The sequence below is a fragment of the Corvus kubaryi genome, unplaced genomic scaffold (genome assembly GCF_017639235.1).
Source record: "Corvus kubaryi isolate FWS band 111438036 unplaced genomic scaffold, C.kubaryi_AGA036_p1.0 37266, whole genome shotgun sequence".
Lineage (NCBI taxonomy): Eukaryota > Metazoa > Chordata > Aves > Passeriformes > Corvidae > Corvus > Corvus kubaryi.
The window spans coordinates 7,709,861-7,726,595 of record NW_024581081.1 but is presented as its reverse complement, the minus strand read 5'-3'; the positions used below and the strand labels follow the sequence as shown (position 1 = coordinate 7,726,595).

Genomic DNA, 16,735 nt, shown 5'->3' with positions numbered 1-16,735 from the left:
CTGCCTCCCTCCAGCTTCACCTCAGATAACATCACCACTGCTGGAAGAAACACTAGGAGTGATTATATCCACACTGTCTCAGTAAAGCAGAGAGGAACACAAACAATACAGCAGGTTACAGGAGGGAGGATAATGAGTATATGGTGAAACAAGCACAAACACAGTACTTCAGCCTTTGCACTAAGCATGGGATACTTACCTCCCCCACATTTTGTTTTCCTAAAATTTCCTTTCCCGAATAGGCTCTTGTTTACATCATATAGTAAAAGCCAGTTGCTACACTCCTAATGATGAAACATGGCCTGAAGATCTGGCAAAAGGACTTTGAGTAACTTTTTACTAAAGCCAAGCACAGGCTGCTGAACTGCTCACATCCACCAGGTACACTGGCAAGGCCCAGCCTGACCTTCAGCCCAGCTGTTTCCCACCACAGCAAGCAATTAGGAACCAGTGATGGACATAGTCTGCAAAGTTCATTCCTGTTCATCCAAAAATAAAAGCCAGAAGTGCTGGCTGTTCCCTCCATTTTGTAGTGTCATGCAACTCCTTTGTGAGGAACTGAAGTTCTTCTTGCAAAGTCTCACCTCATTCCCATAGGCAGAAAATCTTGGCATTCACTTCACTGGAGACAAATCTCAATGAAAAGGACTTACCAGCATGAATCTTTTTCCCCGACATGATGACCAGATATTCTAAATATCGATGAATGATATTCTGACACTATTAAGTTCTTAGGACTCTCTGTGATGCCATTCACAGCTTTTTATAAAAACTAAAGAATATTAGAATAAGGCAAGAAATGTCATCTGCATTTGCCTCCAGCCCACCAACTGACAGCTCTTCTCTTACTGGAAAATTTAAGTTAAAGATTAGCTGAATTTTGTGCAGCTCATTATAGAAGATTAGAATTACCAGTGAGTTTCTCCAGCATGTGATAATCATCTTCTCATCAATGCATTTTTTAAAAATACCCAATTATTGCTGTATTTAGATTACTCCCTGGATTAGGAGCTGGTATTTAATTACCATGTTTCACTAGTGCTTGTACATCTTTAAATCTGCAACACAGACATATTACTTATAATTAACTTTGCAGTAGGTCCAGTATCAAAGTTTTACCTCTCTCACTCAGTTTTACAAGTCAAAAATTGCCTAATGCATGATAAATAATGCAGGCCCTGTTTATTCCATGCTGTGTGCAATTTTACGTTGGAATTACAAGCCTTGTTGCCAAAAATGTCCTTCAAGACAGTAATTGGTACCTCACATTCTCCCCTTTTTTGCACCAATTAAAACCTGCAGGTGCACTAATGTTGTCATCTGGAATCTAGCTGGTACATCAGAGGTGCTTTTCAGCAAATGTGTGCTATTAATAAAATCGGCCCATCCGGGGGATTGTGGATGATCTGTTTGCTGTTAGTGCTCTCAAGGCCTTCCAAGTATTTTACTAGTGCAAGACCAGACAATAAATTTTTACCTTTAAAGTAAACACAGGTTGTCATAAAAACTTACATTCAGTTGGAAATACAACTTCCTCACTCATTCGATGTATATTTGAAACAGGCAAATGGTATCTTCAGGACCGTCTGAGATTTAAAGGCCAGACATGACTGTTAAGGTCATCTACATTCTCCTGCTGAACATAGATCACAGAGTGTGTGATCTGAGCTAGAAGTGCTTTCCAAGAGAAACAGACAAAATGGGCTTAGAAAAAGAACAACAAATTAATGACTCTCACCAATCTTGAGATAGGTAGCGGAAAACAAGAGACACTGATGTCAGGAGCAAAAATATGCATTGGTTTAAAAGGGCTGATACTTCACTCACAGTTCCAGAGAAGGAAAAATCCACCTACATTTTCTAGTGACCATCTAGCCTCAGTACAAAAGGTGTTGTTTGAACCATGAGACAATAGAAGTACTATAAGCACTGATCAAAAGTTCCCCAAACGTCTCGCTGTAATTGTTTGGGCATTTCCCCCCCCCCCCCCAAATGATGGGACTACAGTAGGCATCATGGCACTACATGCAGGGCAATACATCTACTTTTACGGGGAATAAGCACCACTTTAAGTGATCTCCCAGCAATACTGACTAAAGAATTCAGAAGACTGACTCCCAACAGAACTCCCCTCCTTGGCCTCTACCAGAGAAGTGTCAAATCTCTCCATTTTTTATTTAGCTTTAAAGGTCAGTCCTCATTTAAGACTCAACAGCAGTCCCACTAAAACCATGGTAGATTTTGGGTAACTCTTTAGTCACTGAAAGAACTATTCTTTTGCAGCATATTTTTTTACAGCTTAAGAGATTTAACACTGAAACAGGAGGGCATCCAACACTTAGGCGCAGAGGGGTTTCTGTTCAAAAACCTATGGCACACAGCCCTGAAAAAGTTTACTTTGGTCCCAAGTCCTCCACATCTAAAAAGGTGTTTTGTCTGAGTAAAACGCCTGAAGTAATTAAGGGGTTAGTGTGTCTTTAGGGCACAACCTTATTTTGCAAAAAGCAGCCAGGAGCTGTACATTCTCAAGCGGAGACCCTAAGAGCAGTTCTCTTTTTCCCAAATACTGTCTTCTGATGAAGACAGCACTACCATCCAAATGGATTTGGGCTGAAGGGTAGTCCTAACAGGGCACTCAGGGAATGAGCCTATGACATCCTTTAACATGGCATGCGTCTCCTACCACCTGTGGAGGTGCAATGCTTGTACCAGATCCTTGTTCTGAGTACAAGAAAGAAAAAGGACATTCCATATATTCTCCCAGATGTTTGCAGAGCATGTGTGAAAATACCTGTCCCCATCTAGCCCTATACAACTCTGGGTGTCAGCTTTACAGAAATAAATCAACAAAATAATACCTGAAGATGCCTTTAAATAGTTTGCTCATTTTAACAGTCATTGAACTGAACACAAACAAGTTAAGAAACAACTGAATTTTTAATTTTAACAACGTTCTTCAGCCAGAGATGACCATAAATTTTACAATGAACAGTGTGCACCTGGGAGGGAATTCTGTTTTCACAACATGCAAAGCTGATTAACTGGCAGCACTTTTGCTGAACACATCTGCACTCCTCACAGGGAAACACATTGTCTAATACTCTCAAACACTTATTTCACCATTAAGCATGTACAGAATTGAATAAGGAAAAAACCCAAACGTAAGTATCAATAAACATAAGAGACTGTAATATGAATATAGACAAATGCAGTTTTAAGTTGATCATGACTTAACAAATTCAACATGAAAAACGCAAGATTTGATGAACTTCATGGATTTGAAGATTTATATATATATATATTTGTAAGGGGGTGTGGGACATGATTGTCATCAGAAAGCTGAAAATGAATTCAAAATGCAGTCCTCTTATTGATTAGTGCCTGGGCCATGTAAGAGAGGGTAGACTTGGCTATTTTGTCCTCCCAAAATGGAATTCTGTAAATGTCACTCGTGACTACAGGAAGTTTACTTGAAATTCTGGATAACCCTTCTTATACTGCAACTGCAGACAGGGTTGCTGGGGGGTAGGAAGAGAGAGCACATCTGCTTATTCCCTCTACTTGCTGATTTGTCAGCACCCATGCTAAAACACACTTGGACACACCTAAGCTGGGTCACCAACAATAGTCCTACATAAACCAGACAGGACTCATATCATTTTTGACAGGGTTCTGTTCTGTTGCACCAGGCCTGTGTTCCAGATACTGAATTGATCTCTAGGCAGAACAGTCCAAACACACTCAGAAAGACTAAGATCTCAAACAGATTTTACAGTTAATTTTTTTCACGTGAGGTAACTTGGATCAGAGTTGACCACTTAACTTCCAAACACCCATATGTCATAGGTTAGCAAGCATAGTCCCGGAAGGGACGTCCTTGCTAAGGGGTGCTTACAGTTTCCTCTGGGAACTGATAGAACCTATCAGCTGGCCAGTTTGAATATGGACACTTCTCTAAGCCACTTAAAGTTGTGATCACCTCTGTGATCCACATTTAAGAATAGGCAAACTCCCCCTCCAAGCTCTCTCTCGTTTCCGGCGCTGGGACAAGTGGCTGCAGGCCCCGTGTGGGGGCCAGCGGGCCCGGCCAGGCCCTGCCTGGGCCAGGCCGGGCCGGGCCACGGCCATCCTGAAGCCATGGACCTGTTCCAGCTGTGGAACCCCCTCCACTGCCTTGCCGTGGGCAGCCGGAGCAGCTCGGCTCTCCCCCCTCTCCACTGCGATAAGAAAAAATTCAACATTCCAGCTGTAAAGCTGCAAGGCCGAGGTGAGAGTAACCCTTTTATTGCTGTGAAGAGCTGAAAACCTGAGGGAAGAGAGAGAGGAGATGCTTAAAGCTGAAATTCTGTTGTGAAGCTATGATATATCAGAGTATCCTGTTGTAATTTCATGAAGATATGGGGGGTGGAGCGTTCAACTCGTGAGCAAAAGCACCTGCGCTGAGATAGGCAGATGCTGACGCAGCTGTAATTTCATGAGAAGTTTGGACAGGGAGAGATGAACCAGATGAGGACTTTTGCTCCGAACGGGAAAGGAGAAAACCTCAGTCCGTAGAGATGCTCCCAGAGATAGTCCTAAAGATGAAGATGATGAAGACCCTTTGCTCCCAGGGAAGGAGAAGGGCCTCTGTTTTTGTTTCTGAACGGCTCAACCTTAAAATTGTACCCCAAAAAACTTCAAGAGTGGACCCTCGAAGGCAGTTGCGGGAAAAGCTGCAAGTCGGGGGAAAGGACTCACACGCAGGCAGAGAGACTCCTCTTCCTAAATGGACTGAACAATATTTGGAAGTGGGCGGCTGTCTCGTTGTGATAATGTTTTCATAGCATGAGCAAGAAGAGACTTCTCTTTCTAAATGGACTGAACAAGGTTATTATGGAAGTGGTAAACAGACTGAACATCTCAAGGGTTATCTTTTCACATTGTCAGTGGGAGAAGGGAGGAAGGTGGGGGGAGGAGGAGAGTTCTGAAGGTGGTATAATTTTTTTTTCTTCTTTTAGGTCTGTTAATAAACTTCTTTATATTCTTTCAAGTTTGGTGCCTGTTTTGCATTTCTCCTAATTCTTATCTCACAGCAGATAAACAGTAATGAGTATTTTGGACCAAACCACTACACTAAATTGGTGTTTCCGCCCGGGAACAAACCGAACCCGCGACACATATTAGAACTGGATGTTAGCTACACATCTGTTCAATTTTTTTAATTCAGTGAACTGAATAAATTACAATCCTGTTATCTCATTTTCCCATTTTAGAGTATTACCAGCTTTACCCTGCTTACCCTGAAGGCTCCAGTAAAGCCTCCAGGGCGTTAAAGCAGGAAGGACAGACTCTAAACCATCCACAAAATGTTGTAATGTTTTGTTGAAATAAAAGCTTTAGTGTTTACAGGACACAAAAGGTCTTCATTTTCTGCAGGATTCCACAGCTGCCAAGATGTCTTGCAAAATGCTGTTTCTGTTTTCCTTACTAACCTAGAGAAAGAGAAATTAAAATGATGTAATTTCGTTAATAGCTTCTACACCAGTATTTACTTCAAAAACAATCAAAGCAGAAATTCCAATGCACTTCTTTTTCAGTGCAGGAATGTTGAGTGTCAATCACCTGCCTTCTTCTGCTTCTGAGAACACAGTATACTAAACCCACAAAAGCTGCAATTGAATATTTAGTGATCTTTTTGATTTAATTACCCATGGTATTTTGCAGCATTATTCAAGGCTTGAGTAACTAACAAGAATCACTCAAAGAACCAGCATGCACTTTTGTCATTACTAGAAATCCTTTTCAACTACCAAATTTAACTTTCCTACTACAAAGTAGAGTCCTTATGCCTTCATTACTTCAAAGAGTTGTATTTATTAAGATGACAGATCTAGTCAAAAACATCTGCAAAGAAAAAAAAGTTAAAACAGGCTTAGCAGCATAACTCTGTATTCTGAGAAACCTTATTGCTACAGGAGAGAAACACCTTGGAAAAGAAATAAGACTACTTGAGACAGCTGGGTGTTCTGCAGCACACTGAAATACGCCTTTGGCTGACCAGTCCATGGGAATGCTGGGCTTTAAGTCCAGAATATGTGAAAATCCATGTAGTCCGGTGTCCTGTCTTTTGCTGGGTTCATCTGCATTCCAGTACGTACAGATGACTGCAAACTGCCAAACAAGTGCTGGTGCTTGCTAGTCAGCTCAGCTCCCAGGGGCACAGAGCTGGGGGGCTGCGTGTGTGTAAATTATCCCTTCCTGACAGACTGGGTCCTGATTCGGAGCCCTGTGACCCACAGTGCCATGCATTACTCACTCAAACAAAACCTGGGGAGATGACTGCAGTTGTAAAGGGGTAACAAGCAACTGTGAAGCATCAGCAAAAGCTTCATTTTAAAAAGTCTGAGAAATTTTCCCCACTGTTCAGATCCCTGCAGAGAGGGCAGGAAGAAATCAGACAAAGACACATAAGCCAAAAAAATAAGTAAGAGCATTCATACAAAGTCGTAGAAAAGCTGTTTGACAAGGAGACAACACCATGCACAGCATAAAACTCCCTACCAGCAAGGTTCCACAGCACTCCCTATATCTCCATTTAAGATGTGAGCACGAGAGTTTATATCTGTTCCAGTACTACAGTCAATAATGAACAGGAGAAAGTATTACTATTATTATTGTTGTTGTTGTTAAATAGGTGACAGTTCTATCTGAGGAATTTGGCCCTAGGAGCCTACCACTATTTACAGCCACACACATCCTATCCAAGTGCTGTAAACGAACACTGTAAAACCTACAGACAGTGGTCTCACTGAATTCAAGACAGCAGATCAACATAGGACTAATGAAAATGTGACATTGAAAAAAAAAAAGGGGGGGGGGGAGAGTAATGAAAAGGAAGATCTACCTGAAAATGTCACTGAGAACCAGTCCAAGCTTTATAAGATAAACACAAAACCCCACAAAAACAAAGCAAGACAACAAAGAATGCTCCTCATTAAGGCTATTGGGACCCCAAGGTAAACAACACACAGCACAGATGAGCCAAACTCTAAATCTCGCAGCAAGTGTACTGATATCCTGACTTTCAAAGGACCTTCTGCACATTTAATAGCTCTTCCCACTCTCTCACAGCCAACAAAAACAATACGACATTTTATCTATCCTTTTTCCATACCTATATGCCAGAAGTCCAGTGAGAGCAGCAGAGAGAAAGTGCCAAGTGCTGGGAAATTTTCAAAACTGTTTTACAAAGGCTGCTTGATAGATATAAGTCTCCTCTTAAGATCTGGAGACATTCTGTGCAGGCAGCTTTCCCAGGGAGAACAAATCTCCCAGTATCTGCACTGAATGTACAAACAGATGGGTATGTTTTTAGAAAGGAGTTGAAAATAACTGTAGATGCTGCTTATATTAAGCATTTATGTAATTTGGAGGAAATTAGACTCCAAGCAGGCAACTACGGAGTACAAAAGCTTTCTTCCCCTAACTTAAAGATACCATCAAGGAAACCACTCGTGTACAATCTGTTCAAATGGAACCTTTTTTCCTTCCTATCCATTTAACTATTTTCTTTCTTAATAGTCATATGCAACCACACTTCACTAGTGGGTTTCATGCAAGCAAAATTAATAGATGGGAAAATGGGAGAAAATTAGTATCTGCCAGCTGCTAAGGATAACCTGATCCTATTCATGCCACCATGTCTGCAAAACTACACAGACGCAGGCAGTGCAAAAAGAGCCTCTGTGGTTTAACTGGAAAGTTTAGCTCTCAGCAAAATGGAACTGGGCAACAAATGTGTTAAATATCAGAGCTCCTATCACTAAGCGCCCTAAACATATAAATTAAACATTTGGGACCAAATGCTTTTAGGGCATCTGGGCCCATTTACACAAACAAAATATGCTTTCAAGACAGAAGGGACTGTAAAATCCCAAACAGCTGCTCTCTCATCAGCACTGTCCTTGTGACACGAGGAGCAGGATGAAAAAACTGAGATGAGCTATCTGAATGCAGCCTAACTCCATATTAAGTGACAAAGCGGGCAGAATACTTTTGGAAGGTAGCCACCTACTTCTGTACACTTCCAGGCACCATACAAGTGAGTTAAGAAATTACTGACTGTGAGCTATTTGGACACTCCAGGTTTCCCCATGCCACAGCCCTTGAAGAACACAGCTGGTGACCCAGTATTCACTTCAGCTACTAACACCTCTGACTCCCCATGGGCAGGTTCTGTTCCTGCTCACGGACACATTTTAACCAGCTGGGAAAGAGCGTGTAGTATGTCACTGGAGCAAGAGAGACAGATGCTCTCCTGCACAAGACTTCAGCTTAGCAGGTCTGTGACACCTGGGAATGACTGCAGTCTGTCACACATCTCACATCCATGCTTTTGGTTAATGGATTCACCAGAGAGATCTATTTAATTAAAGAAACCCGCATGTCCTAATCTCAGCAGTGTGAACAGGATGGGTCATTGTTTTAGTAAAGATCTTTTAGCTAGAGAAAACACTGCTCCATTGATATTTACAGAAAGACTTTTGCTAGCTGCAGTCAGTGCTTGAGAGAAAGACATATCAGCTGACTGATACAGCTGAAAACGCAGGGCTGAGTAGCCCATGCCCTCTGAGTATCACCTGATAAAAAGAGACAGTAGAAACCTCAAAAGGTTTTCTAGCCCCATTTGCTCTTCTGGGAGGACCAAACGCACGCACCACTGTCCTGCCATGACTGCAGCCTAAGCACCGAATGACTGCTACTTTCAGCAAGGCTTCTCCAACCCCTCTTCCCCAGTCCTACTGCTGTAAAGCAATTCATACAAAATTTACATTTATGTGCATCTCTGTGAACAGCCTGACTATGAACACACATCAGCTTGGTAGTGGAAAAACCTGGAGGTTTATCTCTGAAAGGAATGGAGGGAGTTGGATGCTTATACAAGGAAAGGAATAATCTCTTGTCTTTGCTCCTACAGTTGCTTTAGCATATAATTAAATCAGCATTTAATATAAAAACAGAAATTGAAGATGATGATGGGACCCTCAATTAAAGGAAAGCTGAGGAACTTTGAAAACTGCAGTTTTTAAAGTCAGCTTTGAATAGGAAACAACATAAATCAAAGGAGTGAGAGGTGCCTTTAGTTTCTTTTTGTGAAGCATCAAGGACACTTACTCATGTTAAGGAAACCTCACACATGCACTCCTAGGAACAGGCTATGCTTTGCTGTGGTAAGTTTATGAGAACCGCCCTGATCAGAAATGTACTTTGAGGCCCTAATATTCTGAAAATTATGTACATAAAAGTAACATAATGAATTCCAAAACTGGTTCAATGACTCCAGAGAAAGTACACTCCATTTACAACTGTCTTTCTTCTATAAATCATTCCTATCATTCCTGAAAACTCTACTGCTGCCTTTTTTCCTTTATTTTTTTTTTCTTGAACACAACTACTGGCATAATTTCTGCAAGCCAGTCTGGAAAAAAACAAAAAAGCTTAAAAATCTGACTGTACTTTAAAAGATTTAACTCTTAGAAATAATGAATACCTATACAGCAATAATACTACAGCAAAGAAACCTTTTAAAACAACTACAGCATTACTTCTGCAGCCCCTCACAAGCAAAACCAGCTGTGTGAGACTGCTACAATAAGTGCCAAATGGGATTTTTTTAATAAGGTGAACACCTGCCCATTAAGAATAAAATGGAAAAAAACTAAAAAACTTATTTCATGCAAGCTGCCCACAGCTATCAATTGGCAGTAACAGTTTTTAAACCAAGCCAAATATAAACCAGTAACCTAGAACAGAAGGCTCTTTAAGGATATTAAATATTACTCACATTGAACACTTTAACATCTTTCCTACTTCTTATTTCTTCAACAAGATCCAGTGGCTTTCCCTTAGGTATTGGAATAGTTCCAAGCACCACAGTCCCTGAGCCAGCCAGCGTTTGACGAACAGCTTGAATAAAAGCCTGGCTGAAGAGTTCCATTTTACCAATCTCATCTATGACACAAATTCTTTTCTCTGTATCACCACCATGGTTTACCTGTGGAAAAGTGCATCAAGGGACTGTAAACAGCAAAACTTCGAACAAGCAACAGAACAAGAACAAGCAAATTTCTACGCTGACAGAAGAAATACCTCCAAAAGAAATAAATTCAACTGTAATACTGGGGAAAGTGGGAAGTCAAAGCTACTGCTGGTAAATGACAGACTTATAAATCTACAATTTCTCTTTTAGGACAGATTTTTAGTAGGATGGAAACAGTATAAATACCAACTGCAACAGGAAATATCCATGATACCAGATTTCCTTTAAAGCGGAATTCTCATCATGGTCCCATATGAGCTACTTGACAATTAAGAACTGCACTTTGCCTACGAGCAGCTCTCAATCATTCTGAGGGTCAGCAATTTTTTAAAACTTTACTCTTCTCACTGAATTATGCATTTAGTGATTACATTTAATTATGTAATCAGTAGTCACACAAAACAGGTATCTAAAAAAAGACGACTTCCATTAAATCTATATTTGGAAGTTTCTCCTCTTGTAGTTTGCAATGATGGAGCATTTCACTCAGAGCTACTGGCTTTCTTCAAAGTTGTCTGGATAACAACCAAGCCATTTGCAAGCCTCTCTCACATTAGATATATATTGAGATATACCTTACTTTATAGTCCTAGCCACTGGATAGTAGCAGAGACACAGTTAACCACATTTGTTGTTTGTTTGCTTTTTCATGAAGTGAGTATTGTGCCAAACAGTGCCGTGCTGCAGGCTGTTAGAGCTGCAGGGAAGTCCAGGAGAAGAAAAGGGTGACTGCTACTGAGGAAAAGGAAGCTCACAAAGCAGAGGAACTCTTCAACTGCACTGCCTACCCTATTTTGGTAAAAGTGACTGAGAACGGTACTCCATTATTTATAGAAGTGAGGAGAAAATCAACTCAATTCAAAACCATTACAGATCCATGAATACATACCAATACAAGCCACATTATACAAAAACTAAAAAAATAAAAAAGAAAAATTGAAATATCTTCCCTTGTGAAGGCAAAGTATTTGCTTCTGGAAAAGTGAAAGAACTGCATAACATGCATGCTAAAATCCTTTCAAGCTAAGTCCCTACTGAGTAGCTGTTTTATCTAAAATCCTTTCATAGATCAGTGAGCCAAAAAGCCAATACTAGTCACTATGTCACATATTGAGAAAGAGAGTATTTTGCTTTGAAAAAAACCTGAAAAAACTCAGTCCTGCCTGATAAAGTTTGCAGAACCAGAGAGATTTTCCACTGCAGGATCTATTCCATTCTCAGTGGAGTGAACAAAGCCTTAAGAGCTGAATCTGTCCTCAAGTCTAAATGGGCACGCGCCCATTCTGTGCTGCTCTCTCATCAAACCAGAACATACCTATGACTCTCCTGCCCTCACTCTTCATTTGTCTCTCCTTGTTTCAGTTCTCTGATCTTCCCCCCTCTCCTCTTCCATTTTGGGCCATCTTCATGTGCGACCACATTCCCACAAAACTGATAAGCAGCACATGCACTGTGCGACTCTGCTGACCCCAGTTCTTCACTTTCTTGTAGTTGCAGAAAGCTGTGTAAGTATGGAAAAAATTCAACACTGCTAGCACTTTTCTAGGAAGATCTCTCCTGGATTTCATCTTAATTCAGTGGTAAATGGATTCCAAGTACAGCACTGGCCTCATGAAGTATTTTTTATTAAACTATCTTTCTATTTACTAACATCATAAATATGGTTACAGTGAAATTTAACATATAAAAGTTGTCCCATTTTATTATTATTTTCTTTCTCCCTTGCCCAACATCCTTGCTTCCCTACTCTCAGACTTCAATGCTCTTTGACAAAAACAAGAATCAGATCCTTGATCTTATTTTTGCTCCTTGCACCTCTTTGGTTTTTTTTGTTCTAAGTTCACCAAAAAAATCCCTTCTTCCTTGTCCCCTTGAGCTTTGGCAGTGTAGAAAAATCACAACAGGATTTTTTTAGTAGTGAAGTTCAGCAGCTGCTGCACACTGTTTGTGGCATGTTATTGCCAAAATAAGATCTGTTTTTGTTTAATTTTGGAGAGGGGAAAGGTTGGAGTGAGAGAGAGGAAGGAAGAGGAAAAAGGTAGTGACAGAATATTAGCGAAAGGATAGGAAAAAGATTGTGTGGAAAGTCTTATCACAGCCAGAGCACTCCTTGTGCAGCAGGCTAAATCCCAAATAATCAGGCTGCTCTTATCCGTCTGCAGGTATTTATACAGTGGTATTCTACCCACCGGATTCAAGAAACAAATGCTTCTACTGTAAGAAGATGGGAATCAGAAGAAGACGGGGAAAAAGAAAGAAGAGCAGCAGCAAAAGTACTTTTTTTGGACCCACTGATTCCATCCAGTTTTCCATGGTAAGCCACTAGTGCGTTTTGTTTGCTTTCCAGTGTGAGACAGTGGCATAGAAAGAAGCTTCCTTCCTGCCGCCTCCTCAGGCCAAGGAGGTCCTGCTTACATGACTGCAATCTCTCCAATACCGATAAGAGAACAAGCCAGATTTGCCCCCCCAGCTTCCTAACCCTGAAGTCAATCAGAACCAGCAATACCCAAGAAACAGGCTATTAATTAATATCAAAAACTAGCTCTGTAGAAGGGCCTTCCAATAACACTGATTATCATAAAGCATACGTTTATCAGCAGCTTTCATAGAATACTCACATTTCTCAGCATAGGTAGAACCAACTGCTCAAATGAAACAAGGTCTACAACATATTGTCCAACCCGGTATTCACGTCTTGAAGCAGAAGAATCAGAACTGGGGCTGAAAAAGAGATACACAATTCCTTCTAAGTACTGAGTTTAGTGAGAATTCACTGCAGTCATTTCAAGTGAATTTAAAAGAAGTTATCCAAATAAATCAAACCCCCTTAACTCTTCTTTAAAAGGAAGGCAAAGAAATTCTAAACCATGCAGTAAGTCAAACTGCAGATAGCTTGCTGTCAGATAATAAATATACCATATGCATCCTTCACAACTAGGCAAGCTCAAATTTCAACAGTGTATGGAAGGACAATTGCACTTAAAAGTCAGCAGGCATATTTACACTGAAATCAAAACTCATGCCTGCAGTTCAGATCTTTGAATTTTGTAATGTGACACTACAGACAGCATCACAGCAGTATCATCTCAGCATGGGCTGCAAAACCTTGGAAAAATACTCAGTTTGCATGTGCTGTACCACACTGTGCTAGGTGAACCTCCATTATTAGCAGAATGCAAATTATTTCATCACATCAACTCTGTGTGATTGAGGTGCTAAAGTCACACTGGACATAGACTAAGTTTTGCACTAAGTATGAAAATCTAAGTCTAGTGAATCAGGAGAGAATGAGAGGCACTCTGCACTTCAGAGGCCCTCCTCTGGGGCTCTGAAACCCTTTTTTTCTTAAAATTCACAGGCAAGTTTTGTGGACCAGTCAAATGTTCTTTAAAACAATGCTATATGCAATTTCATTTTCCACTTCTGTCTCCATAAATCAGCTAGTGGAAACACAAAAATCTTCCTCCCTGCCCACAATAAGCTACTTAACTGTATCCCAAAGGGACTTGGTCTCACAGCAAAAGGCTCAGCAGTACTTCCTCTTTATCTGGTGTAAAATAGCCAGTAAGGGAGAACACCCCTGCCTAGCACATTTTCAATATTTCACTGTGCAACAGAGACACTGCCTACATATACAATATAGGTATCAGCCAGGACACAAAAACCAAGCAAGAACTTGACCATGAAAGCCATGTGTGCTGGAAATCACCTTAAGAAAGAGCATTTAACGTGCCAAAGGACTGGAGCAGACGCATAAAACAATAAGCTGCTTACAGTTACTAAAACTTCAGTACCTGACTCTAGATAAAGGTCCTCGGTTTCCAGACAGAGTGACAACATCAAATCCTGTTCTCCTGCCACCTTCTCTAACTTCCTGTGTGTAAAATCCATCAATGGGAACACCTGAGGATTTTAGAGCTTGAGTGACTTTCTGGATCAAAGTAGTCTTTCCAACCCCTAAAAATAAAGAAGGGAAAAAAAGAACACAGCATTAATCTTCTGCACTAAAAGCCCATTTTTTAAATGCCACAGTAATGATTCAGTTCAGTGGGAACATTGATTACTTTTGAAGTTTGCAAATTACTTTTTCTAAATGGTAGGAAAAAACAGAAGCATCTTTTGAAGTTCATCCTGTACTGACACTGTAAAGTTTTATTAGTCTTTAAGAAGTCACAACAGAGTGGTACAAATATCCCAAGCTACCCATGAATTTGTTAGCTTAGATGATGCATGAGCAGGCCTCAAAGCTTACTACAAGGCAGGTACATATGTGATACAAAACCAATATCCAAGCTTGCTGGAAGACTGACTGATGAATCTCCCTTTCTACCACTGATATTCACTACTTTTAAGAACAGAGCTAACTTCACCCCCTTTTTAGATCAAAAGGTCAAAGCTGGCTGCTATTACCAGATGCCTAACTGGCACAAAGGACAAGCTACTTCCACTGACGTCCTAGAAATCAGAAGCACTCAACCAAGTCATAGTCCCAACAACAGAAAAATGTTTCTTCTGGTAACTGAATCAAGAGACATTTTGACTAGTTACAGAGAAAAGCTTCTTTACTGTGAAGCCAATGAAGCCATGAAACAGGCTGCCCAGAGAGGCTGTGCAGTCTTCACATACTTTAAGGTTTTCAAGACATGACTGGGTAAAGCCTTAGGCAACCTGGTCTGGCCTCACAGCTGATACTCCTTTAAACCTCTTCAAGTCCCTTTTTCCATGAATTATCTTCTGACCCTATAATTCATTTTCTTACCCTAACACACGTCCTTAAAACTCTCGCCACAAGGAGATATCCTTGCACAGTCTGACGTACCTTTTACAATGTGAACATGGACAATGTTCCACACAGCCTTACAGTTTTTCTCCTTTGTCATTGTACAAGTACATCCCTCAACAATCTCCTTTTAAACTCACCTTTATTGCCTCTCATGAAATTTAGTGCCACCACTTCATTTTTAATCACTGCTCTAAAAACTTCAGATGATAGAAAATAATCCTGCAAAATAAACCTTCACATTCCTGGAGATGAGGAGCACAGACCAAATGTGAGATGCCTAAAGATGCCAACAGAAATCATCTCAACATGAACACACCAAATTTCTACTTTAGACTTTAAGCAGATATAGGAACTGCTTTCCTAACAGTCAATACCAATGACAAAATACTCTGTGGCTTCAAAGGCAACTAGTCAAACCCTTCAGCAAACTTTTCAAATTTGAAGAAGAGAGCTTCCTGGCAGTTGAACAACAAAAAAATGACAAATGTGGCACCCTCAGTATCTAACATCTTTTCAAGGCCTTGTCTCTTGTAAGTGAATTTATACTAATTTTACTAAGTGGATTTGCTATCTCTAATTTGTTTACATTCATTCAGTAAACTGCCAAACAAAGCTAGAGTGATACAAACTAAGTTTAAGAAAGCTTGAAGTTACACACTTAGCTAAACAAAACAGTACATTCAATTTCAGATAAATGAAGAGAGAGAAGACCTAAGCAGCCCTAACCTCTCCATCTCCTGAAAGGCTGCCTTTATTCAAGTGGACGGAAAGTCAGTGTGAAGTGGGTGGAATGTATTCCTATCTCAGCCTAGCAGCAGCATTTAAAACTAATTCCAGTCAAGACAGGCACCTGCAAGAGCTTCACAAAAAGAAGAATTAGGCCCACTGCTTTACTCCCACACCACAAAGGAAAGCTCTGCAATCATAGTAACTGGTAAATTTCTTTATCAACCATAGAGTTTGACCCTCATACTATGTCCCACTCGGCCTCCGCAATAATCAGATTCTCTTACCATGACACATTACTCCCCTGCTTCAATCAAGGCCTGCCCATCTGGGACACCAATTATTACCTACACCTGCACTTCACTGAGGCGGGGAAGTGCTAAATCACTACAATTAAGTTACAGCAAGGATGAGCTCTCGGAAATTATTAATCGCTGCAGTTTATACTGAAGCAAGATTATACTGAAGCAGTTTATACTGAAGTTGTCCAGGAGGTGTTTTTTTTTCCCCCAACACTGAACTCCAGGGCAGAAGCCTGGGACAAAGCAGCAGCGCCTGGAAAAGTACGTGCCTTGGAAGACTGGATGGAGACGTAAAGTGGCATTTCATTAGGAAAAAAATAATTAGTGCAACAGCTCTGACCTCGACACGGGGGAGGGGGGGAGCTCCGGGCCTGCAGCCGCGGAACCTCGAGCAGGGCCGGGCCCAGCTGCAGCTGGAGGCGCTCCCGGGGCTTCCTCGGAGCCCGGGCCGGTGCCGGGGCCCAGCAGCAGCTGCCTTCCCCGGGCTCTAAGCGCCTCACAGCCCCGCCGGCACCGCGCAGGACGGAGGGGAGGGGAGGGCTGGGCTGGGCTGGGCTGGGCTGGGCCAAGCCAAGTCAGGTCCAGCCAGGCCAGGCCGTGTCCCAGAGCATCCCCTCAGCCGCGCCACCGCCCCTGCCCTGCTCCCCGGGTTCCTCCCCCCCCATTACCTGGGGGTCCTGTGAGAAACACGTGCTTGGACATGACGGGACTGCGCTCCGCGCTCCTCCCTCGCTCCCACCACCCCCCGGCGCTCCGCCCCCGCTCCCGCTCCGCCCCCGGCCCGGCCCTGCTCCGCCCCGGGCGGGAGTAACCCAAACCTCGGGCGGGAGTGACCCAAACCCGGGT

General features: G+C 41.7%; 1 protein-coding gene across 2 annotated transcripts; it reads right to left on the bottom strand.

The window, feature by feature from the left end:
- Window positions 1-2,855: 2,855 nt before the first annotated feature.
- On the bottom strand, window positions 2,856-16,645 carry NTPCR (nucleoside-triphosphatase, cancer-related). Of its 2 annotated transcripts, XM_042025255.1 has the most exons (6): window positions 16,558-16,645; window positions 13,873-14,035; window positions 12,697-12,799; window positions 9,824-10,033; window positions 5,161-5,471; window positions 2,856-3,839 (listed from the first exon to the last, which is right to left on the bottom strand). In XM_042025255.1, exons 1-5 carry the CDS (start codon window positions 16,589-16,591, stop codon window positions 5,403-5,405), a joined length of 579 nt encoding a protein of 192 aa, XP_041881189.1. In that variant the 5' UTR covers window positions 16,592-16,645; the 3' UTR covers window positions 2,856-3,839; window positions 5,161-5,402. The 2 variants fall into 2 exon arrangements, with proteins under 2 accessions (XP_041881189.1, XP_041881190.1); XM_042025256.1 differs by lacking the exon at window positions 9,824-10,033 and having other exon boundaries at window positions 16,558-16,606.
- Between the last annotated feature and the right edge of the window lie 90 nt (window positions 16,646-16,735).